We start from the raw sequence: 27,500 nt of genomic DNA, 5'->3' as shown, positions 1-27,500 counted from the left end.
GCACACAATAGGGTTTTTTCAGTTTTTAACCTACCAAATTCACTCACATGACTTTTTGTTGGCCTAGGGCTATGGTTCGATGTGCAACGCAGCAGAACTGAACCCGGAATAAAAATGTGACCGGCAAAGCAAATTTCTTACCACACAGCCATTCCTACACTTCACAGATCTTTCAATAGCTTATGCTAGAAATCTGGCACTAGCATATGTTACACCATCTACCAACACTCATTAGGGGCGTTTTGGGAAAATTTTGTACCAGAAAAATGCAGTAAACTTTGTGAATGAGCTGTGTTGTCCACTGCAACTGACTTACATAATGTGAGATCAGTAGAGAATGTTTATAGAAACTATTAGTGTATGCAATGGTTTTGTGTTGTGAAGATGAGTAGGTGTACATGTGTATAGGGATTACATGGACATATATGAAAAGAATGAAAAAAACATTTAAATTAGAAATAACACACAAATCAGTAGAAAAATAATAATAAAAAACCAACCTTTAATCCAGCCCATTGTGTTAATGACCAAAGGTAATTGTGGAGATAATCTCAGGTAGAAATGAATAACATTGCGAATACAGATCATGTAATGGTTAGCACTGGATTCAGGTGTGATATCACCCACAAAAATATTACTGGAAATCAAAGAAAAAAATGAACAGTAACATTCATGGTTATGGTAATTGTTATTGTTGTTGTGTTTGCCTATGTAGCTGAATCCCATAACATATAAAGCTGCAGGAGCAAACCATATAAGATTTTATCTACATATATATATATATATATATATATATATAATTCATAAATGAGGGCAAAGGAAAAAATTTCTAATGCCAAATATGCCAAAAAATTGGACATATTGTCCATTAACCATATAATTTTTTCACAATAAGCACGCTACTCGAAAAAAGGTTGACAGAAATTTCTAAAAAATTCCATTATTACCATATCAGACCGATTTCAGAGTTAGCTACTAAGAGCCCTCTCTTCGTCAGTGATACATGTGGCAAAAGAAATAAATGAGATACCCATGGAAGAAGCAAATACTAAGTCACGGGCACAACTAAGTACCCCAAATACATCCAAAATAGATATATATATATATAAGAACAAGACTAACATAAGCAATTTAAGTAGAAGGAATCTCCAGTAGGAGAAGAGGATGTAGGAAAAATATAGGTTTAAGCTCAGAGGTGCTCAGAGGTGCTGGACCTCAGAGAAAAGGTGACAAAAGGACTGCAACAACAAGTGGCAAGATATTGTACTAGAACAAACCCTTGCAACATTTGCATTGAAAATGAATTATATAAAAATATGCTAATAACAGAATATCTAAGACAAGTAAAAAAGCTTGGCAGTGACCCTCCTTGTCCAACTTGTAAGTATGGAAGAAAGCTGAACGCAGTACTGTAAATTTATCAAAACACTTTTCTGTTTTTGTAATGCTGTCACTATTTAATCTGGTGAAATACACTATACTGTAACACAGCTTGTAGCATGCAAGGTAAACTGCATAATGAATTGGGCCACTGTGAACTTACTCCAGAAACAGCATACAACAAAGTGAACTTATCGCAAAAAAGAATTGAGTCACTGAAAGAGAAGTGCCATGACATGGTCACAGACTATCAACCACTCATACTCTTGATTGCTGGTCTGAAACCATACCACCTCAGTCATCTGTGGCTTACGTTGTTTATGTCTATTTTTTATTAAACAATACATATCTCAAATTAGTCATTCAACCACCACAACATGGCAGCCAAACTCTTCCCCACCAAAAGAAAAAAAAAATCTCAATACTATCTATAAAATGAATGTCCCACATTAAACATTGGATGCAATAGCTGAAAAAGCACCATTTGAATGAATTGTTTAATCAGCTACCTCTTTAAGCTTTACTCAAATAGAGTTGACCACAGTTACTCAACAATAAAAATAACAAATACACACACAGAAAAATATCAAATACAAGAGCAACCTTGCTGCACTGCATACTTACTAAATGGGTTCTTTTTGGTGACAGAATGGTGGGCCTGAAAAACAAAATATATCAGGTTATCTCAATTTTACAAATATATAGAAAGTGATGAAATTTTACGATACAGAAGGAGGAGTGAAATAAGTTTATTTAGTATGTTACCTTAAAGAAATACTTAAAAATTCAAAATACTGTATTAACCCTTTCATTATTGTATTTATTTTGAGATGCTCTGTGTTTCTTTCAATTACTTTAAATATACAAAGAATTTAGTAAAATAACTTGGTTACCATTCAGCTAGTGTTAAGAACATAAATTGTAACTAAGGCTTGGTGGAAGATTTTAATTCAAAACTTATGAAAAGAAGACATTTGTACTCAGAGCCAGAGCCGGTTTTAGCCAGGTTGGTAATGAAAGGGTTAATAGTAAACAATGCCAAACTCTTATAAGAATGCTTAAAGATCCTATTAGAGACTATTGATTTACTGTGGGTTTTTTTATTGTTTCATTACATTCTCTTGAATTTCCTCAATGTCTTGAAATCTTGTTGGGGTCTTCCACTGTGAAGACTGAGCCTTTGTTTTCAGGGTCATAGCCACAAACCCACAATACGTCACCTATTATGACCATATTGAAAATTTTTCCATCTTCCTCAATACAATCGAGGAGACCCTACACAGCTGAAAACCTATCTTTTTTTGAGACAACTACACATTTTACCTCTAAGCACAGCTAAAAATATCGGAAGTGAATGAGAATGTTATAACTAAATGTGAATGTGCAAAAGCATTCAAGTCAATTTGTGCCAAGCTGTTTCATTCTGCATATTTTAGCTTCATTACCATAGCAAGAGACCTGTTACTTGTTGATCAGACCATGTACGTATGTACATACATACATATATATATTTACAATGGGCTTCTGTTAGTTTCCATTGAGAAAACTGAAAGGACCCCAAGTCTTTGTTCACTTACAACCACTTCACAGAGCATCTGGAGTAGAAGACAGAGATATATATGATTTCCATTTCTCAGATAGGATCACTGAAAAAGAAAAGTAAATGCTATGCCTACAGCTAACCAAGTGGATTCCACTGTTTCTGTGACACCATCAACTTATCCCCCTTATATTTAAGGTTTTATTCCAGAAGAGAATATATAAGCTCCAGAGAAAAATTGACTATACCCTAACTGCATTTTCTCACTCTCTCTGTAATCTATATTTCTAATAAAATTTGGCATTTTTTCTCAGTTGTGTAACTTAAACTTAAGATCTCGTGATATTCCTATGGTCTACAACACTCTAGGGTAGTCTTTCTTAACAGTGCCTCCTTCAGGGCATTGAGAGGTTAGGGGAGTAGTAAATGGCATATGATGATATGGAGAGGGTGCTGGTTGTTTAGAGAAGTGGTGTTTTTTCTTAGACATAAAATATTTAAACCAGGTACAACATTTATATTTTAAATACATCTGTCTGGAATAAAATATGATGTATAGGTCATTGTGTTATCAGCAAGCAAAAATATGACTAATGATGTACCAAGATCCAATATAATTTAATTATATAGATAAGACCTCACCACTTTCAGTAATTTCTATACAAATTTTACTAAGTGAAACTGTAACCGTAGCCTATGCCACTGCAGCATAACCAGCCCATTTAAGAATACCTTTCAATCGTTGGGCAATCAACTGCACTAGTGAAGGCCTGTTGAATCAAGTGAAGCCACTGTTGTGGCCAATGCCAGTACTGCCTGATTGGCACTCATGCTAGTGGCAAGTAAAAAACACCACTCAAGCATGGTCATTGCCAGTGCCACTTGACTGCATCCCATGCTGATGGCACGTAAAAAGCACCATTCAAGCATGATCAATGCCAGTACTGCCTGATTGGCCTCTATGCCGGTGGTACGTAAAAAGCACCCACTACACTCTCGGAGTGGTTGGTGATAGGAAGGGCATACAGCTGTAGAAACTTTGCGAGAACAGATTGAAGCTTGATGCAGCCTTCTGGGTTGCCAGCCCTCAGTCAAACAATCCAATCCATGCCAGCATGGAAAGCGGACGTTAAACAACAATGATGATGGTTTACCTCTCTCTTCAAAACCTGAGGTGAATCATTTATAAAACAGTTATTCCCATCCAGTAAAAGAGAGCTTTTAAACTACCAAAGGCTGTGAATTCCTGGCTTGACACTCAATCATGAAACAAAACTGGAACTTGCCCATTTTTTTTTTTCTGTTTAGTCAAAGTAAGCAAAGTGAAGGAAACAATCCAATGACTGCAATAAAGTTTGAACTTATGAGCATGTGGTTGATAATCTAGCTTTCACTTTGCAAAATAAAATACCATTTCTATTCAGTCTTATCAGTCAAGTGGCAAGAGGCAAAGAGTGGAAATGTTCACCAACTGAAGGATACAACAATATATACAACCAATAATTTGGTTTGGAATTATGGAACATTTCAATACAATTAGAAATATTTTTATACACATAGCTTACCTAGAACATAATCTTTCACCAAACTCAAGGATACACAGCCTGGTGGTGTGAATTCTGTTTGACCAAGATCACAGTCAAGAAAATAGACACTTTTCTTTCTGGAATAAATAAATAAATAATGGTTTCTAATTTAGACATGAGGCAAGCAATTTTAAAGGAGGGATTAATTGATTACATTTATTTAACACACACTTTATTTCATCAAACTCAGACTTTATTTCATTGAACTCAGAACGATGAAAGATAAAGTTAACCCTGGAAGGTTTTCAACTCGGAACAAAGAATTGGAACAAATACCACAAGGTATTGTTTTCCCCTCTGACACTAACAATTTAGCCAGCTGTCTTGAATAATTATTTCTAAGCGAGGCACAAACCAGCAACATTGGGGTAGGTGGTTCACTGATTACATCAAAAACCATACTTCACTGGTACTTTATTTTATAGACCTTGGAGGGATGTAAGACAAAGTTGATCTTGGTAGGATTTTAACCCTTTAGAATTTAAGCTGGTCATATTTAGCCCAAAGATTCTACCTGTTTTATGTTCAAACCATTCAGATCTCATCTCTTACATCTATGCTACAATGTATATTTAAAAATGAACAATCACATCATCGAAATCCCAAAGCTATTAGATAATACTTGATTAATTCAAATCAGTGCAAATAGATCAGCATTACATTTGACAGAGTAATCTTAATGCTAAAGGGTTAAACTCAAAACAAAGAGTCAAAACAAATACACCCAAAGCAATTTTTCTGATTCTCAAATGACTCTTCCAATATTCAACAGCAGCAGCATCAACAGTAACAACAACATTTTGAATTCTGACGGAAGACAAAGCAATTCTTTAGGGAAGAAGCTTAGCTAATTACATCAACCCAGTACTTGACTAGTGCTTTATTATATCAAACCCATAAAAATCATCATCATCATCGTTTAACGTCCGCTTTCCATGCTAGCATGGGTTGGACGGTTCAACTGGGGTCTGGGAAGCCAGAAGGCTGCGCCAGGCCCAGTCTGATCTGGCAGTGTTTCTACAGCTGGATGCCCTTCCTAACGCCAACCACTCCGCGAGTGTTGTGGGTGCTTTTTAGGTGCCAGACGAGGCTGTCAAACGGCCACGATCGGATGGTGCTTTTAACGTGCCACCGGCACGGAGACCAGTCGAAGCTGGCAATGGCCACGAATCGGATGGTGCTTTTTACGTGCCACCGGCACAAGACAAAATTAACCTTGGTGGGATTTGAACTCAGAAAAACAGGAAGAAATGTCATGAAGCATTTTGTCCAATGGACCGATGATTCTGAGAGCTCTCTGCCTTACAATAATCATTTCTAATACACAAGAATACAAATTTGTAAGGTAATGATTCAGCCAATTGTAGCAAAACAAAATTTGGTCCACTCTATACACTGAGATTTAGCACCTGCAAGGACTTTCTTGCAGTGCTTCCCCAGCATAATGAGAAAAGATACTCTCTTTACTCTTTTACTTGTTTCAGTCATTTGACTGCGGCCATGCTGGAGCACCGCCTTTAATCGAGCAACTCGACCCCGGGACTTATTCTTTTGTAAGCCCAGTACTTATTCTATCGGTCTCTTTTGCCGAACCGCTAAGTAACGGGGACATAAACACACCAGCATCGGTTGTCAAGCAATGCTAGGGGGACAAACACAGACACACAAACACACACATGCATATATATATATACATATATACAACAGGCTTCTTTTCAGTTTCTGTCTACCAAATGTTTATTTTCTCAAGAGTTGTCTTCACAATAAAGATGGGAAAAGTAATTTCTCTGAGCAATAGTAGACGCAAAGCAAGAGAAAATCAAAGAAAGTCACGTGGTTTTAACTAAGTTATTTCTGATGAGGAATGAAAGAATTCATACTCATCTAAATCCAAAATAAACTACGGAGGCTTTCTGTTATATCAGCAAAAAGAGAAAGAAATTATCCGAAAGAGAATCATGGAGAAAATTGCAAAAAGAATCTCAGTTATCAAGTTAATAAATATAAGTTACAGAGAATTAGAAGACAGTGCGAGAAGAAATTAGCAGATATATTCAGAGAAATATGCAACCAGTGTATCAAGTGGTTCATGGGAAAGATAAAGCAAATAATAGAATCAGACATGAGGCAAAGATCAACAAGGAAAAGATTATGGTTCTCATGGTCTGGATAACAAATAGGGAAGTTGACTGAGAAAGAGAGTGAGAGATTAAAACAGGGTTTCCAAGCAGAATTTGCATTTTAGAAAATAAGTCAGTTAACATTGTGAGCAATGAAATCACTAGTCTCTACAATGTTTTTTGAAGGACAAGAAGAAAGGACATGGTCATTTTTGTCAGATACAGCATCAATGAGAGTGAGGGGATGAAGAGTGATAAAAGAAGAAAAGACGCACAGTAGAATGTAGGAGGGCCAAATAAAAACACATGAAGGAATGGTCAGAATATTTAAAAGTAACTGGAAGATTATTACAGACACCAAAGCCATCGGATTCAACAAGAAGGGAGATAACTGTTTCCAAATGAGAACTATCAAGTCTCTAAGATGTCAAGACTTTGTAGTGGGAAAAATTGAACAAAATAAGAGTTACAACAAAGACCTACCTCACTTATTTATGAAAGACCAAATCAGAGGTTTAAGAGATGAATTTAGATTTCTTTCTCTATAAGTAAGTGAAACCATTTCATAAATAGTAAAATCAAAAAAAAAATACTTCTAGTCGGAAGCCAAAGATCTAATGTAACAAATGGCTCTTCATGTGACCCCAGGAAAACACATCGGATATACATGCAAAGACTCCTTCCATGCACAACATGTCGCTATAAATATCCTGATATATAACTATTGACTGAACAGCCTTTCTGGGTACTGCACCAGAGTTCAGGTTTCTAATGACTAGATGGCCTCAGAACAGAAAAAAAACACTGAGATTAGATGAGTATGTTCAACAAGGGAGAGATAACATAGAAGCAAATACTGACAACAGAGTAAGAAACTAAAAGTTATATTACATGACCCTCTAAATCTTCACACACAGTATTCATAATATAAATACATAATAGGAGAGAAGAGAAATTTCATACAGTTAGAGCTGGTCTTCAACCGTTTAGCATTCAGATTACTTTATCAAACACAAAGCTTATTAATTACAGTGTTTTTGAATTAATTATGCATTATCTCACAGCATCAAGATTTTGATGATGCTGTTGTTTTACTTTTAGAATGGCATTGTAGGGTAGGTCTGAGAGACTGAATCTGGTCAGTTTGAACATAAAACAGATAGAATATTTGGATCAGATATAGCTGGTTTGAATGTTAAAGGGTTAAAATCAATAGTTAGATTAGAGACCTCTCAAATTCAATCCTTTCATGAATCACAAGAAGAAAGGACATGGTCATTTTCGTCAGATACAGCATCAATGAGAGAACAGTTTTGAGGGGATGAAGAGTGATAAAAGAAGAAAAGACGCAGGGAGGGCCAAATAGGAACACATGAAGGAATGGTCACAAGAGTTCATAGGCTCTAGTAGCTGAAATTGAGAGACAAATCTCCATGAACTAAATAATGTCTTATCATGGGTAACTGTTCCAGAAAATAATTTGCTACATGTTAATGAGAGTTAGATGAACTCATATTAAACAGAATTAAATGTCTTATCCAGAAATACAATGAAATATCTATGGCATATTTAACCCTTTAGCATTTAAACCGGCCATATCCGGCTAAAAGCATTCTGCCTGTTTTATGTTCAAACTGGCCAGATCTGGTCTCTCACACCAACCCTACAATATCTTTTAAAAAATTAACAGCTACCTCATCAAAATCTCATAGTTACAAGATAATGCATGATCAATTCAAAACAATGTGGATGAAGAAGCATTAATTTTGGTAGAATAATGCGAACACTAAAGGGTTAAACTCACAACCCGAACAAACCCTTTTATTCTTTTACTTGTTACACTCATTCAAGTAAAACCACTCGTTCTTTTAGGTTTTAGGCATTTATTCTATTGGTCTTTATCTTGCCAAAGCACTGAGTTACAGTGAAGTAAACAAACCAACGTTGGCTATCACAAGGTGGAGTACAGAACAAATATAAAGACGAAAATGCACACACACACACAATAGGGTTCCATAGTTTCTGTCAACCACATTTACTCACAAAGCATTCATTGGTTTGGAGGTCATGGCAGATCACACTTACCCCCAAAATGCTGCACAGTGGGACTTAATACAAAGCCTGTGATTACAAAGAAAACTTCTTAACTAGACATGCCCACATTAGTAAGTTAATTCAGTACCTTAAAAATAAGCAATCACATAATCGAAATCTCAAAGCTATAAAATAATGCATGATTAGCTCAAAACAATATGAAGATTTTAAGCATTGCATTTGACAAACTAAACTGGACTGGATGCTAAAAAAGTTAAAGACTTTCACCTATATTTCATCATCATCATCATCGTTTAACGTCCATTTTCCATGCTAGCACAGGTTGGACGGTTCGACCGGGGTCTGGGAAGCCAGGAGGCTGCACCAGGCTCCAGTCTGATCTAGCAGTGTTTCTACAGCTGGATGCCCTTCCTAACACCAACCACTCTGTGAGTGTAGTGGGTGCTTTTTACGTGCCAGGGGAATCTGGCAGCAGCCACGATCGGTTGGTGCTTTTTACGTGCCGGTGGCACGTAAAAAGAAAATCTAGAGAATTACATTAAAAAAAACACTAACCACACATATCTTGGCCAACAATATAGTTGCATTTTTTCAATATCAACTCAAATGTCATTAAATCAGATAATTTTCCTTTTGACATTTAAAAATACTCATCATACTATATTTTTTTTCTCAATCACATTTTGTCAATTCCTTCCTCCTTAGAAATGCAAACTCTGTAATCATATCTGATCATTAATTCTACTAAATACATCTTAATTGCAGTTCTTTATATAATTCACAAAAACAAAAATAAATAAATAAAAGACAGCTTTACTTACATATTAAGGCAGATATTTAACAATCTTCGGCAAAATGTAGATTTTCCTGTATTTGTTGATCCACACAACAAAATTCTTGGATTCTCTGAAAATTAAGTTAAAAATGAACTCCATAAATTAGAAAGTCAAACATTTCATATTCAAAAAACATTGTAAGAGAAATTATTATCAAAATATTACTATTAACCCTTTAGCATTCAAACTGGCCATATCTGGCAAAAATATTCTATTTGTTTCATGTTCACATTGGCCAAATACGGTTTCTCAGACTTACCCTACAATGTCATTTTAAAAATAAGCAATCACATAATCGAAATCTCAAAGCTATAAAATAATGCCTCGTCTGGCACCTGTGCCGGTGGCATGTAAAAAGCACCCACTACACTCACGGAGTGGTTGGCGTTAGGAAGGGCATCTAGCTGTAGAAACACTGCCAGATCAGACTGGGCCTGGTGCAGCCTTCTGGCTTCCCAGACCCCAGCTGAACCGTCCAACCCATTATTATTATTGTTGGTATTAGAACAACTGTATTGTAAACAACAGAGACTTCAGAATTGCTTGTACCACAATATTTATAAACTGAACTGGATGCCAAAAGGTTAAAGACTGTGAGCGCAACACCCTAACCATTAGGTCACAAGCCTTGTGGTTAGTGTTGCACTCATGATTGTAAGATAATGTTTTACTTTCTTACATGATGCAGTGTGTTCCAGCCCCTTGGATTCTAAGTTCAAATCCTGGGGTGAATAACTTTGACTAAGTTACTCCCATCAAAATAGCTAGCCTTGTGTCTAAATTAGAAACCAATAGCAAATTTCTTCTAGCCTTACACTCTCTCTGAGTTCAAATTCTGCCATGGTTGACTTTGCCTTTCATCCCTTCAGCATCAATCAAAAAAGGACTAGCTGAGCACTGGGGTGAATGCACTCAACTAGCCCCTGCCTCCAAAATTTCAAGCCTTTTACCTATAGTAGAACTACTACAACTATTATTATTATTATTATTATTATTATTATTATATTCTGGGTTCAAATTCTGATAGGGTCAACTTTGCCTTCCATTCTTTCAGGGTTGATAAACTAAGTATTAGTCAAGCATTGGGGCCCATATAATTGACTTGCCCTTTTCACTAAAATTTCGGGCCTTGTGTCCATAGCAGAAGGGATTATAATTATTGTTGGTATTAGGACAACTGTATTGTAAACAACTGAGACTTCAGAATTGCTTGTACCACAATATTTATGATATAGTGAGTACCACATTATTTTCTACCAGGTTTATATTCACAGTATTTATACCCTTTTCTCGAAGCAAAGTGAGACTTGTAAATTACCTGGACCAGAGAGAAAGTTGTGACAAGAAGTAAAAATTATTATTGCTTCATAGTTAGTATAAATTACTCAGAAAGCAAAAGGCAGTATCTACAAACTTTGCAAGCCCTTAAAGACGGATAAAATTGGTGCAACCAAATACCCAACATTAACTGCTTAGCATTTAAACTGACCATATCCAGCCCAAATATTCTACCTATTCTATATAGAAACTGACCAGATCTGGCTTCTCACACCTTATTTCTACAATGTCATTCTAAAAATATACAATCACAAATTAAAATTTTGAAGCTATGAGAATGTATGATTAATTCAAAACAGTGTGAATTAATAAGTGTTATATTTGATAGAGTAATCTAGATGCTAAAGGATTAACATTTACAGAGAAAAAAATGGGTATCAAGGAAACCAGGAGTTTAGTGAAAATGCTTGCAACAGAGCGAACTTAGAGAAAAGCAAACAAGGACCAGGTGGTGGTGTTAAAGAAGGAAAACTGAGCATCACAGAACATAAAATTGAAACCACATTGTATACACTGCTTGAAGGAATCTGGGGTAGAGCTAGATCCAGGAAGACATGGGATGAGGTGGTCAACATTGGGCCTCACAGAGGCTATGACGAAAGACCGAGACCTCTGCAGATATGCTGTGACTGCGAAGACCCGACAAATGAAGTGAGTTTATGGCTCGCAGGAAGGCCTGCTGTGCTAACCTTGGATCATAGGATGACCCGCTGTGCTTGAGGAGACCTATTGAGTCAAGTACATCAACATCAAAATAAAAAATCAAATGGAAATTGTAGTCGTGATACCCATACCGGTGGCATATAAAAAGCACCATCCTAACATGGCTGATCTCAGCGCCTCCGGACTGGCATCAGTGTCAGTGACACGTAAAAAGCACCAAAAGATCGCAGCCGTTTGCCAGTCACCTCTGGCTCTGTGCCAGTGGCACATAAAAAGCACCCACTACACTCACAGAGTGGTTGGCATTAGGAAGGGCATCCAGCTGTAGAAACACTGCCAGATCAGACTGGAGCCTGGCACAGCCACCTGGCTTCTCAGACCCCAGTTGAACCATCCAATCCATGCTAGCATGGAAAACGGACGTTAACTGATGATGATGATTGGTTGTTGTTGATATTTAGATCTAGGTTAGCTTTGATTGAGCAGACCTATGATCAAATGCATTCCAATCCTGATCATCCTGTCTTTTGTATATCAGGGACTACATTGTCCAGTGTAAACCTCTTTGCATAAGCTTGTAGGATGTGATGAGTGAAATTTGACTGAGGTTTCTAGTAGGCAGAGTAACCACATAGAAGCTTCCTCATTAGCTCATCTCACATAGGTCTTTGGGTATTGTTTCAAGCAGAGCGGCAGAATATGGTTTTCCAATTTCCTTCAGTCAAACTATACAACTCAATACATTATGACCCTAAATGGTACTCATAGCTCAACTATGAAAACTGATGCAGCACTTAACTAGGGATAAAATATGCTGGATCTAGCAAAATAAGAACTTTCACATCCAAGTCAACCCTTTTAACAAATTCAGCAGAGGAGAGAAGATAGGAAGGGTCATTACTGAGATTGGGTTTTCTAAAAATAAGGTAATGAGCAATGAATATCTCCCATGATTAGATTTCAGTCTATTGCAGGGATGTTTTCCATTTTAAAAAAATACCAAACAGCAATCAGAGAATGTAATAATCTCCTCATTCCCTGAGAGGCTTTTCAAGGATGTTAAGTGTTTCACTTTAGATTCATAGTGTTAAGCAGTTATTGTTATTTTGCCTCACATAAGGTCTAATTCAAAGATGCAGGCATAGCTGTGTTCCCTGCATGGAAAGCAGGCATTAAATAATGATGTTTTTTTGATGAGTTCAAGTCAGGACTGAACTCATGATCTAGAAATATATAGTCCAATACCTCATCCACTTGTCAGTTCTAATGCACTGTTATTGTAACTATTATAATTACTCTAACTATATATGTGTAAAGGCATTCATGCTTATTTGCCAGTGTAATTGTGCTACACAAGTTGGCCTCCGTGCCGGTGGCACGTAAAAATCACCATTCGAGCGTGATCGTTACTAGCGTCGCCTTACTGACACTTGTGCTGGTGGCATGTGAAAAAACATTTGAGCGAGGTCGTTGCCAGTGCCGCTGGACTGGCTCCTGTGCAGGTGGCACATAAAAAGCACCATTTGAGCGTGGTGTCCGTTGCCAGTACCGCCTGACTGGCCCTCGTGCCAGTGGCACGTAAAAGCACCCACTACACTCTCGGAGTGGTTGGCGTCAGGAAGGGCATCCATCTGTAGAAACTCTGCCAGATCAGATTGGAGTCTGGTGCAGCCATCTGGTTCGCCAGATCTTAGTCAAATCATCCAACCCATGCTAGCATGGAAAGCAGACGTTAAACGATGATGATGATGATGATACACACACACACACATTGTAATATAGTTGATATGCCTTAATTGTTGGTTTATCTCTTTAAACAATCCTCTTTTTATAGAATTTATATAAAATAACTGTTATAATTTGTTCTCATGACCACAGCAAAACAGGAAAGACAAAACAGAAACTGACCAATACTATTCATCAACAACAATATAGAATAAAATCCGGCATATATTCTGGAAGAATGTGTTGTTTCATTTTTAAGTCTTAACTGAGGAAGCTAAGTGTTCTAGTGTTTTTGTTGTTGTTATCAAATTCATTTCACTGAACAGAAACTAACTGAACATTTTTCTTTTTCAATGACCAAAGAAACGAAAACTGCAATATATTCGGCTCAATGGAAAATTTTGTATATTTAGAAAAATAGAAATCCTCTTCCTCCTCTTGCTGCCATCCTTTTTCTCCTCATCCTCATTATTTTCAGAGCTAAGCTATACACATATGATTAGTGTTTAGATGGGTGACTTCAGAGGGTAGATGCAAGCAGTGTAATAGTTCATTTACTGTGAGAGCTGTGTAAAGCTTCCCAAAGTATATATATCATCATCATCGTTTTAACATCCACTATTCCATGCATTCATGGGTTAGACGAAATTTGTTGAGTCTGATTTTCTATGGTCAAATGTCCTTCTTTCCCCATGGCTGGACATGGTTACATGGAAGAGAAGAAACAAATGACAGCAGTTACATGACAGTGAATCTGATTTACAACTATCATGCAATGTTGTGGCAAGGAGACAAATATACACACATAAAAACATATACAGACACACTCCAACCCCCCATGCACACACATAACAGCTTCTTTCAGTTTTCAGTTGCCAAATTCACAGCTTTGGTCAGCAGGAAGGTGGGGGGGGGGGTCCAACAGGCAGAAGTCACTTTTATATATATCTTAGACAAATGTCACTTTTTATTTCCTTGGGTTGAACCACACGTTGTGAAACTGGGCAGATAGAGACTGTAGAGAAGACTTGGATGAATTGTGCCTGTAATTCAGGTGCAAACTTGTCACATACTGTATCACAATGATTCGGTCTAAGAATTATATATCCCGCCAGCTTCGTCTGGTCTCCGTGCCGGTGGCACGTAAAAAGCACCATCCGATTTGTGGCCATTGCCAGCTTTGTCTGGTCTCCGCACCGGTGGCACGTAAAAAGCACCATCCGATCGTGGCCGTTTGCCAGCCTCATCTGGCACCTGTGCCGGTGGCACGTAAAAAGCACCCACTACGCTCACAGAGTGGTTGGCATTAGGAAGGGCATCCAGCTGTAGAAACACTGCCAGATCAGACTGGGCCTCGCACAGCCTTCTGGCTTCCCAGACCCGTTGAATCGTCCAACCCATGCTAGCATGGAAAGCGGACGTTAAATGATGATGATGATGATTCAGCCAGTTACACATTAATTCAGGGGCAAGTACTTCAGAAGCCTGAACAATACAATTCTCATCTTTGAATGGAAGTGATTTGCCCATTGCAAGCACAACAGTGTTTTAGTTTCTTTTTATCATACTTTTCATAAAGCTATTTGAAAGATTAAATTTCCCAAGTTCATCATCAAAAGTTTTAGACATTTGTTGCCTCGTCTTCAGCATGATGTGATGTTGGCATATGTTGCTACCTCTTTACTAAAGGTAGAGTCAATATAATTAGTGCAGACATTACCACTAAAATTTGAAATAAACTAAGATAAACCTAAGACACATTAATACTTACAATCCAACACACATGCGTATATAAATAGATCATCTTCATTATATTTTTTTATCTGTTTTATCCATGCAGGCATGGGGTGGATAAGAATTTTTTGAGACAAAACTCTGCAGGCAGATGCCTTTCCTAATACAAACTGTTTTGTGAAATTAGGTATTTTATTCAACATCTTTAGACATTCAATCGTTGCAACACATTTTGTTTTATAGCAGCATAAAAGCTGTGGTGTTTATGTCTCTCTCTCACACACACACACACGCATATATATATATGTATATATCATCATCATCATTTAGCATCTGCCTTCCATGCTAGCATGGATTGGACGGTTCAACTGGGGTCTGGGAAGCCAGAAGGCTGCACCAGGCCCAGTCTGATCTGACAATGTTTCTACAGCTGGATGCCCTTCCTAATGCCAACCACTCCGTGAGTGTAGTGGGTGCTTTTTACGTGCCACCAGCCACAATTGGATGGTGCTTTTTACGTGCCACATACATACACATACATATATATATATATATATATATATATATACTATATATATATATATATATATATATATATATATATATATGTATATGGGAGACCTAGGAAGATATAGGACGAAGCATTGAAGGCCGATCTCAAAATGCTGAATCTTATGAAGGAGATGACAGAGGACCAAGTAGACCTACTCATCAAAACAGAATCGAGATCCTAAAATCAAGGTACCATGTAAAAAGCACCCTGTACACTCTGTCAAGTGGTTTGCATTAGGGTGTCCAACTGTAAAAAATAACCAAGCCAAAACAGACTATGGAACCTGGTCGAGCCACTGGCAGTTCCTATCAAGCCATCCATCACTTGCCAGCATGGAAAACGGACATTAAATGTTGATGATAATTATCACCATCAATTTCATACATACAGTGTTCCTAGAATAATATTTTTTAATTTACATTTATTTTCCCAAGCTAACATATCTGGGTCACTTCTTAGCACTAACAAAAGCAAGTCAAGTAGACTGGTTGTAGCTATTGTTAATGTTTATCCTTAATGCTAGTCTCAACTCAGCAGATCTGAGATAAGGAAGTAGTCAAGCAATAACCATCTCATCTTTATCTTGAGCAATGCATATCTAGGTTTAAAATTATCCACTATGTCCTTTATTTTGAAGATACAGGATGTAATCTGAGGTAGATTTGGCTGCTATTTCTAGCAGTTCAAGCAACATCAGAGACACTCTGTCATTGGCTTTCCTAAGAGAAGGCTTTAACTCTTTAATCATTTGATCCACAGCCTACACCTTAAATACACAATCACTGGCCTGCTAATAAACCAAACAAATAAAATAAAATTAACAGAAATTAACAGGCACAGGAGTGGCTGTGTGATAAGTAGCTTCTTTACCAACCACATGGTTCCGGGTTCAGTCCCACTGCGTGGCACCTTGGGCAAGTGTCTTCTACTATAACCTTGGGCCGACCAAAGCCTTGTGAGTGGATTTGGTAGACAGAAACTGAAAAGAAGCCTGTCGTATATATGTATATATATATATGCGTGTGTGTGTTTGTGTGTCTGTGTTTGTTCCTCTAGCATTGCTTGACAACCAATGCTGGAGTGTTTATGTCCCCGTTACTTAGTGGTTCGGCAAAAGAGACCGATAGAATAAGTACTGGGCTTACAAAAAGAATAAGTCCAGGGGTCGAGTTGCTCGATTAAAGGTGGTGCTCCAGCATGGCCGCAGTCAAATGACTGAAACAAGTAAAAGAGTAAAAGTGAAAAAGTGAACTCAGTGTGTGTGTATATCTGTGCTGTTTTTTTCGTATTTCTTTAAGTCCCATAACTTAATGGTTTGATAGAGATCAATAAAATAAGTACCAAATTGAAATGAATGTTGTGGTGGTGGCAATATAAACTGAAGCTGTTACTCTAGTATGGCCACAGTTCACTAACTGAAAGAAGTGAAAAAAATACAAAGAAAAGGAGCATACAAAACCCCTTTTTAAAATGGGTGAAGAGAGAGAAGAAATTTGTAACAAACCTTTACTTTTTATTAATGACTCCCATTTTTCTATAAAATGCTGTTCCTCAGCTGAAGAAGTATAATCTGGCATATTTGATTTAGCAATGAAACTTATACCAAATGGCTGAAGGGTCTGGTTACATGTAGTTTTGTCTTCCTCCTTCAGTCCTTGAAAGAGACTCTGATATGGACGAATGGTGCTTATGTAATCAGTGAAAGCCCACCGAAGTCGGCGGACCAACAGAATTACTGAATTAGAATCAATTCTGTTTACAAAATTGTCTGACTCTGAAAGCATCGATGCAACTTTCTTTTTGGTGATGACAAGACCATCCTTACCACACGAATGTAGAGTCACCAACTTGAGAGGTGTATGGTCGTGTGGAGAATATAATGGATGCCACTGTCCATCTGGCACTATTTTCGCATCTAATAAGCAAATACAACCAGATAAAACACTGATTTCACAGAATCCAGCCAAGTTTCTTTCCAATGGGTGTTTGAGATTTACAATGGCTTGGTCTTCACATCGAGCTATCCAGATATGCCTGAAAAATAAACAAATAGGTTTAATAAGTAGGAATTTTTCATTATTAGCTTGTAGTAATATGAAGGTGTAAATATCATTGAGTTGGTGAGTCAATGGGAAGGCTGGCCATTCTCAGATGATCCTCAAAATCAAGCAGTGCAAATATGACAATTAGCTGACTACTAAGGAAACATGTGCAGTAGAATATATGAATAAATAAAGATTTTCTTACACTGAGTTCGTGGTTCTCACCTGTTGGTAAGTGAATGTTTTCTCATCAGTCTGATGGCTCTATTTTTTTGCAATGCAGTCTCATTTGTTTGCAGCAGCTGAAATCTCAAACTCATAGATATGCATGTGCACACTTATGTCATGTAAAAAGTTAATGATTGTTCTGAATTAAAGCATATTCAGGACGTAAAAAGGAAACCCAGTCTTTATACAAAGTAATAACTGCTGATCTATGTAAGTGGTCCACTTTGGGATGCTGAGTTCATAAGGGGCTGGAAAATCTCAAGGAAGCATTGTGAAGGTGTACAATGTTCAGAGCAGTTATGATTATTCTTAAAAATAAAGTATGTAACCCAGGTATAATACTTACATTTTAAGCACATTTTCAAAAACATTTTTGTCTCATTTCGAATGAGCGGAACATTGTGTTGTCAGTGACCAGAAACCTGACTGATGATGTACCAAAGTCTTCCGCAAGACGATAGACAAACTCTTACAAACATTAATAATATACAGACTACATATTAGATCCACTGTGTAGTTTGTGGTATATCAGGTGTATTTTCATCCTTTCAGAGTTGACAAAAAGTAGTAACTGAGGGTAGTAAACTAGGAAAACTGTCATAGGGTCAGGTGAGATGTCTTACAGTATCTGTTTCAGCTCTTTCTGTTCCGACAGCAATACCTGCAACAAAACTGGTGTCAAGCAGTATCAGCAGCTTTTCTCTTGGATAAACATTGGTGGCATGGAAAGGGGAAACTTGTATGCATGAGCAATTTCTAGTCTTCTTCAAAAAAATATCTGTGCCAGCCTGCACATGAGCAGATGAATAGTAACCCTTGACAAACCGAAGTACTCTCTCAATATATATATATATATATATATATATATATAGGGTGTGATGGGTAAATTGTCGCCATTTTATATTTTTAATTTTGGACATGCACATTGTTTTTGATTTTGTCAACTATACAGTATAGTAGGGTCAGTTGGGGACTTGTCTGTGAGAAAAAAAGCACCATGATGCAATTCACTGTGCCCAAAATTTGGAAATGACATGCTGTACTGTTAGTCACTTGCACATGGAGCTCTAACACAAACATTTCAGAGTGTTTGGATGTCAATTTGAGGACATGTACTGAGAGCGGTAAAATCAGGCATCCAGTCAACATCATGGTGCTTGGACTGATCAGTAGTGATGGTGATGTTATACCTCCATTCATCTTCCCATGCGGTCTTAGACTCAACACAGAGGCCTACTGGAAAACCCTGTATGGCAACAGGACTCTGTACCATGCCACTCAAGCAGGAGAACCCAGTCATGACTGTCACACGATTTCTGTGACCACATCACTCCTAACTCCCAAGACTGCAACCCCCTTGATTATTATGTGTGGGGCACAGTTGAGCAAGAGATGAATAAAATTCCTTGTAACACCAAAGATGAACTGAAGGCAAGGATTATGGCAGCATTCCCCAATTTAAACAAGGAGACTGTCCAGAAGAGTTGCAGGAGATTCCAAAGGTCGTGGTTGAAGCCAATGGCAATTTTATTGAATAAATTTACTCTTTAGTATTTAAAAAGATTTTTATGTAATTTTGGTAAATATATCTTAAAGTGAGATGTCTGTTACTTTCATTTTTGTGTAATTTAAACAGTTTATTCACCGCACCATATATATAAACACTACCCTAACTCAGTCCACCTTGCTGAAAATAGTAAGTACTCTGTAGGCAGCTGTAACACTGAAAAACTGACAAATAAATCATTAGCTGGTAGTTTAACCCTTTTCTCTCCTGGAGATATGCAGAATTCATTTCAGTACTCAACGTCAGCCTAGTGTTCTCTAATAATCACCCCCAACTCATCCTATCATTGGAACTGGCATATAGATCTAATTAAAGGTTAAATGAGATGGCAACAGCCTATTCTGTGCACAAGCTTCCACTATCTCATGGACATCAAACTGCATTGCAACACTAAATGCATGTACCTTTGTTTCAGTTATTGGACTGCAGCCATTCTGAAGCACCACTTTTTACATTCTTGAGTTATATCCTGTAACTTCAGAATATAAATATTCCACCAGGATTGACTGCCTTTCATTTCTCCAGCATATACTAGCATTAAATCTGTGGATTACATAGCAGATCTACAAATTTGTGCCCTTGAGAAATCATGAACAGCAAGAGACCTTTGGTGATAAAGAATCGCATTTGATTGAACAGACCTATGATCAAAGGCATTCCAGTCACAAACATTTAATCTTTTCTCCAATGTTCTAGGACCATATTAGCTCACATGTCCTTCTTGTTTTAAGATGGAGATTTGACAACTACTTCTAGCACACTAAGATTAAGTTCAGTTATTTGTTTCCTCTTTTCAGGGTTATAAACCTATGACATGATCAACAGACAAGAAAACCTTTATTAAAAAGCTCCCAATTATAGGACTCCCTTTACACTGAAATGCTAATATGGAACAGTTAGATACAAAATCATTTTAAATGGTACATATTTAAACTACAACTAATGAAGGAGCCTCAATACAGTTGGCTTAGTCTGCTAGAAGTAGTAGTCAAATTGCCATCAAACCACACCACTTATTGTCTTGAAACAGAAAGGACATCTGAGATAATAGTCCTAGAAACCTAGAAAAGATAAAATGGTCATGACTGGAATGCCTTTGATTATAGGTCTACTCCATCAAAGCTGACCTGGGGCTACAAAAACATCTCAGGTGGACTAAATAGAATATAATATCAACTTCGCCAGAGTTTATAAAATAAAATCCCACCATGTTTTGGGATTGAATGAATCTATTATGTATCTCCATTACAAACCTGTGAGTGACCCGAGTTTAGAAATATCTTGAACATGTCTCACTGTAGAGTGAAACAACTTCAAGGGAAGAGATGCTGCAACAGAAACCTGAAGAGATGGAGCTTCCACATGCCATTCATGACTGCAGTCATATTGGGGCACCGGTTTGAAGGGTTTAGCTGAACATATCAACCTCAGTATTTATCCTATCAGTTTCTTTTGCTGAACCACTAAGCTATGGAGATAAACAAACCAACACTGGTTGTTAGATAGTAGTGGGGGATGACCACTACAATCATATGCTGAACGGCCATATTCAGGAATAGTGTATCTAGAACTAGATTGTTGAAGGTGTCCTCTCATTTTAAGATAGTGTAATAGTGATCATCTAGACATTATCTTGAAATTTGCTTTAACTAATTATCACCAATTCAAGCTGCTGTCCAGTAACTATGGGATTTAAATAAGCTACTTTGAGGTACACAAATAGAATTGATATTAGCTAATCTATTTGCTTTATTCTCATATACAAGTGAGATGTAGACAATTGCAAAGAATACCAATTGGCTACAATGCAAGGGGTCGTGGAAAGATTGATGCTAGGACTACCATTGCAAAATGAGGTAATTTGAGAACAGAGCAGGGTGATTGCTGGGATTGGAGAATACCAAAAACAAGTTCCACTTGGTCAGAGCTGTCACAAAGTTCACAAACAACAAGTGAACCTGTGCAGTAGCCAAGTGGTATCCAAGGCCACCTAGAAAGCTTCCACAGTGATGGAAAGACAATTTAGACAACGTGGGCCAAGACGGTAAAGAAGGAAGCAATCAAGAAAGAATTGGAAACACACTGAAACCAGCAGTGTATAACATCTGAAGTCAAAGTGACTGGTTTCGTTCTGCTAAAACGAAGGTAACAAAACTGGCAGTCATTACAGCACTGGATAAAATGCCCTTTGGTATTTGTTCAAATTCCACTAGTCAACTATTTGGACAATGAATTGGCATATGTGTTTTAGAAAATTTGACAAAGATGTCTTGCAACTGTTTGCATTCAGAATTCAAATTCAGCTGGGAAATGAAGCTTTTGGGACCTGACAACAGACCTCCAGACAGCAAGGTACTGATCAGAGCAACGTATCAGTTACATCAATGCAAAAAGAGAACCCTGCATGAAATTTGGTGAATGCCAAGAAACACAAAAACTTGTTAAAGCACTATAATACTAGTTTTCAAAGACCACTTATTTAAATAATAACTGGAGATAGGCGCAAAATTTTACCAAGTTTTCATTCAACCCTTGCTCTTATAGAAAAAAAACACAAGATGAACAAATATATACATCTCTCTCTCTCTCTTTGTATATATATATATTATATAAAGGAGTAAAACATACATGTGTATATTGGTGATAGTCAAAATCTTGGTAGATAGAAACAATAGCATAACTGCTCTGATGGTCTTAATATGTAATACAGATTACTTGGCTCAATTCATTTTTGTGCCAATATTTTTTTTAACCTTTGGGAGGGTTGTGTTCTCTTATCATACATGATGGAAACGAAACTTGTGTCTTGTTGAAGTCAATAGCATTTCATTCCTTCAGTAATGTTTAAATCTATTTTTCATATATTCAAAGAAAAACATGAAATATCTTTAAACCCATACCTAATGCACTCAAATATCAATAAGTAAATTTTGTTATTGACATCAAGGTGGGCTGAGTTCATGTATTTTTGTAGTTATCTTTTTTTGTAGGTATCCTAAAAGTTTACATGACTCCAGTAAGTTCATTGCACAATACAACCTCAAGAATAGGATTAGAATTAATGATGCAGTCTCAAGAATATGTTCAGTGTAAGTATCATACTTCTTTAAGATTCTGTATAATCTGTAAGGCTCAACTTCCTTACATCTGATTCCACAAATTCTTCACACAAGTAATTTTCTCCCAAAGAAAGAATTAAGCTTTCTTTTTCTCATTAACATACATTAGTTTTGTTAATTATTGAAAAAACATTTACTGAATGTGAGACTATTCATAGCTAAATTTATTAAATCATATTATTCAATTTCCACCATAGCAACTTAATGAGCCACTTGTTGAATATGCCACACACACGTACATATATAAAATAAACACTATGTTTTTATGTGCTACTATTAGTTTCATGTGCTGATAACATGCCAGACAGTATTTTTAAATGCCTGGTATCCTAGTACAATCATCAATCTAAGACACCAGACGTATTTAAGCATGCTTTCAGCACATGAAACTAATAGTAGCACATAAAACATAAATTGCTTATTAAATATTTCTCACACCAGATGGAGTACTTTTTGCGTTGATCTTATAGATTTTCTATAGGATTAAGAGCCAACACTGCAAGTTACATTTCATACACCGTCAATGTACTTGGTAGAATATTATGGTTACATAACGAAATTTTGTCCTTGCTAACAATGTTCATGAACCAGTTGCTAAGAATGAATTTAATACGTAAACTGGTCTATTCAATAGTGTTAGACCATTAAATTCGGTGGGTATTTAAGCAATGCATTCGTGGATAGTTGATAGGTTGGATGTGATGCTGATAAAAGAGCAATAACTCTTGAAATATGCATATACATACATTACTTACAAAATGCCATAATTTGAAGTGCTGGCTCTGAATTCTATAGAAAATTTATAAACGTTAAAATGAAAGCATTGTAATACTATCATAAAAAGACCATATTAACACGTAAACCTTTAATATACTTGGTAGTATATTATGTTTATAAAATGAAGTACCGTGTCCTTGCTAGCAATTTATTATATATATATATATATATATCTATCCTTAAAAATGTTTTAGCCCGAAGGCCGCGGCCATGCTGGGACACCACCTTCTAATAAAGTAATGTAATATGTACTTTAAGTGCTCAGTTTGGTTTTCCACTAAAACTTCAGCTTGAACTGCAACAGAATGAAAGTTGGTGTCAAGGCAGCTTTTCAAGGATGGTCAGATGTAGATCATTGCAGGGCAGACAGATATATCTTAGAAATAGAGAATAAGCAAGCAAAACATGTGGTATCACTTTACAGGATTTAATTTATAATTTAAACAGTACATTGTCGCCTGGCCCCCGTGCCGGTGGCACGTAAAAACACCATCCGTTCGTGGCCGTTTGCCAGATCCGTCTGGCACGTAAAAAGCACCCACTACACTCACGGAGTGGTTGGCGTTAGGAAGGGCATCCAGCCGTAGAAACACTGCCAAATCTGACTGGGCCTGATGAAGCCTTCCGGCTTCACAGACCCTAATTAAACCGTCCAACCCATGCTAGCATGGAAAACGGACGCTAAATGATGATGATGATGATGATTGTAGTTATAGAAAAAATGTAAAGTCCCTTACTGCAGTTTCTAGAATAGCTAAACATGTTATTGAGCAAGGATTTTCATGTAAGCTAACTATACTGTCATCAGAGAGAAAGAGAGAAATAGAGAATATCCTTAATTAAGGACATTAGTAGTTACCAAATTGAAGATCTAAGTATAAAGATTATAGTAGTTGGTAGTTCCATGATTGAAGAATTTATGAAATCCTTACTGAGTTTAAGATAGTTCTTCAACAATTTGGTAACTACAAATATCCTTGATTAAGGATATTCATTATCACTCTCTCCCTCTCTCACCAATGACAGAATAGTTAGCTTACATAGAAATCCTTGCTCAATAACATATATTCTACACACTTGGCTATTCTAGAACCTGCTGTAAGAGACTTTACATATTTATTGTAATTACTCAGTACTATATTTAGATTACAAATTAAATGCTCTAAAGTGATACCACGTTTTGTTTGTGCATTCTCTATTTCTAATATATATATATATATACTCTCTTTTTTACTCTTTTACTTGTTTCAGTTATTTGACTGCGGCCATGCTGGAGCACCGCCTTTAATCGAGCAACTCGAACCCGGGACTTGTTCTTTTGTAAGCCCAGTACTTATTCTATTGGTCTCTTTTGCCAAACCGCTAAGTAACGGGGACGTAAACACACCAGCATCGGTTGTCAAGCAATGCTAGGGGGACAAATACAGACACACACACACATATATATATATATATACATATATATATGACGGGCTTCTTTCAGTTTCCATCTACCAAATCCACTCACAAGGCTTTGGTCAGCCCGAGGCTATAGTAGAAGACACTTGCCCAAGGTACCACGCAGTGGGACTGAACCCAGAACCATGTGGTTGGTAAACAAGCTACTTACCACACAACCACTCCTATATATATATATTGTTCCATGCTTGTTCCAAGCATGGCTTGGATGAGAACAGATTTTGAGGCAGGATTTTACAACCAGATGTTCTTTCTCTCACCATTTCCTAGGTAATATATTCAACAAGTCTTCAAAAATGCAGAATAGCCAGTCATCATGTCAACGTTAGCACTACTGTGCTCACCAACATAATATTCATGCACTTGAGCACATATATGAGGACATTTCTGACCTATGGACCCCTTTGATTTCTATTATATTCTGGTGGAACCCCATAACTATTCAATGTTTAAAAAACTAGTTTTAAAGAAATTTCCTTGAACTATGTAATGTGTTAGAGAAAGAAACCGAGCTGTTTTTTGCAATACATACATCTAAAGCAAATTTTTTCAGGAGCCCTTAAAAATACTCTTATGGAGCTCCAATTTACTATTTTGTTGCATGGAACCCCAAAATCTCATGGAAATTCTGGGACTATGTGGACCCTAGTTGAGAGCCACTGCACTAGGGAAATGCATATGTCAATCGATTCTTCCAGGAACAACAACTTTCTGTAACTTGTGGAGGGCCTACTCTCACACTCCCAAAATTGATGGTCCCCATACACAACAAGTGTAAAGCACATGGGTTAGTATAAAATGAATAACAATGTGGGACCCACCAGAGTTTATGATGCAGCAGATATGAAAATTATTTCTTTGGGTAACTCCTAGTCTATCGCAAACTTTCGTTTTCAAATTTTTGTAACAAAATGTATTGTTTACATGACCTGAAGTACAGTAGTGTAACAGGTTTTTTTTTTGTCTCTTTTTTTGTGGCAATTTAACAGGTTTTTTTTTTTTTTTTTGCAAAAAAATTTCATTGAGGATTTTTCCCTCTACACTGCCTGTTCCAACATTTCACATAACTTTATTCATTTAAACTTATTAAAATTTCAAAACTTCTTACAATTTTTGTCATGGTAATATATTGCTTTCATTGTCATCGTAATGTACTAGACAGCTATCATGCACAAAATGCCAACTTCCAAATCCTGTTTTCTGATTGGGTAAAAATAAAACTTTAAACCTCTGTAACATTTTTCTAAACAATTTTAAGGAACAAGTGAATAACATCAGATTCAACATGAAAAATTATATCAATATACCAAATTTGAAAATTTTCATTTGATTTTCAATCTTCAAAGATTGTGACAGCAACAGAAAAAATCCCCCACATCTTACCAGAACCTGCACTACCACACCCGAGTCTTCCTCCATATATCAACCCTCTTGCATCCACAACTTTCACATAGCTAATAGGAACATCTTACCAGTTTTAGAGGGTTTGCACAGGCAATGTACATAGCTCCTCTGTCCAGGCATTAACAAAAAAAGAAAAGCAAACAAATTGAGGTGCATTAATTTTCAAATCTGTTGTGTTCTCAACTCCTCTCTTTTTGAGACTGGAGTGATTGCATGAACGGACAAAGATGCTCTGATCTAAATGTATGATAGTATGCATTTGTTGTTTAGGAAAAGCATGACAGCTATTCAGAGATTACATATTTCATGGCTTTGAAGAGACACCCTAACCTCTGTAATGCAGTTTTGGTTAGGTGCAATGAGAAATTATAGCATATTTTGTAGCCCCAACATTTGTAAAGACTGTAAATGAAGTATTATTACTGCCCTGACAACTTATTTTCAGGTTTTACAGCTACATAATAAAAAGATTTGTAGTTTTCATGGTATACAATGTTCAGATTAAAGTACGGATGAAAGTCCCTTAATTATCTTTGAGCAAAACACCTGTTGCTCTCTCAAAGCTACCTAAATACAATTTAGTAGTAAAAGTCATTTGCATCAGACATTAACGTGAAAATAACTTTATTTGTTGTATGTATTGAAAAAAAAAAAAAAAAAACGAAAAAATTCTCTGATTTGTCCTTAATAAATACTTTCTCAGAATTGTATTTTGGATTAATACATTGTTCACATAGTAGACTAACATAATAAATGGATGGATGAATAAAATATGTGCAAAACAATGAGCAGTTGATCAACACAGTACAAAGATTGTATTATTATTGTTACTACTCTTCATTAACACACATTTTCTTTCAGACCAACAAGCTGTAAAGAATGTATCAGTTTTAACAGGAGAGTTAAAATTTATATAGATCAACAAAATCTCATGGGTACAGTCCAGTCACACAACTGTTTAGCCTTCATTTAACCCTTTTGCATCTAAACTGGCTTTATCTGGCCCAAATATTCTATTGTTTTATTTCCAAACCATCCAGATCAAGTTTCTCACACCTACCCTACAACGTCATTCTAAAAATAAGCAATCACATTATCAAAACCTCAAAGCTATGAGATAATGCATGATTAATTCAAAACACTGAATAAATAAACATTACATCTGACAGAGTAATCTGTATGCTAAAGGGTTAAAGACGACTGGAACTAGTTATACAGCTCTTAGTACTGGCACAGCTGAAAAATGAAGACGGTGTTAGATTTGGAATTCAAGAGAAATGGTGATGGCTTGTGTCAACAACATACAGTCCACAGGTAAGTTTGATCAACTGATCATGCAGCTAAGATATTTGAATGCCAGTTTACAGTGGTTATA

At 36.7% G+C, this 27,500-nt stretch overlaps 1 protein-coding gene across 1 annotated transcript in view; it reads right to left on the bottom strand.

Annotated features, from left to right (window-relative positions):
- LOC115212363 (polynucleotide 5'-hydroxyl-kinase NOL9) overlaps positions 1–27,500 on the bottom strand; it is a 69,321-nt gene that overhangs the window by 13,043 nt on the left and 28,778 nt on the right. Inside the window, exons 3-7 of the mRNA XM_029781237.2 lie at positions 17,035–17,564; positions 9,503–9,587; positions 4,486–4,583; positions 2,005–2,038; positions 501–637 (exon numbers count right to left, since the gene is read on the bottom strand). Of these exons, the coding sequence (XP_029637097.1) occupies positions 501–637; positions 2,005–2,038; positions 4,486–4,583; positions 9,503–9,587; positions 17,035–17,564 (884 nt within the window). The remainder of the gene's footprint in view (positions 1–500; positions 638–2,004; positions 2,039–4,485; positions 4,584–9,502; positions 9,588–17,034; positions 17,565–27,500) is intronic.

Source organism: Octopus sinensis, linkage group LG5, assembly GCF_006345805.1.
Source record: "Octopus sinensis linkage group LG5, ASM634580v1, whole genome shotgun sequence".
In the NCBI taxonomy this organism is placed as follows: Eukaryota; Metazoa; Mollusca; class Cephalopoda; order Octopoda; family Octopodidae; genus Octopus; species Octopus sinensis.
This window is presented reverse-complemented; position numbering and strand designations above follow the sequence as displayed.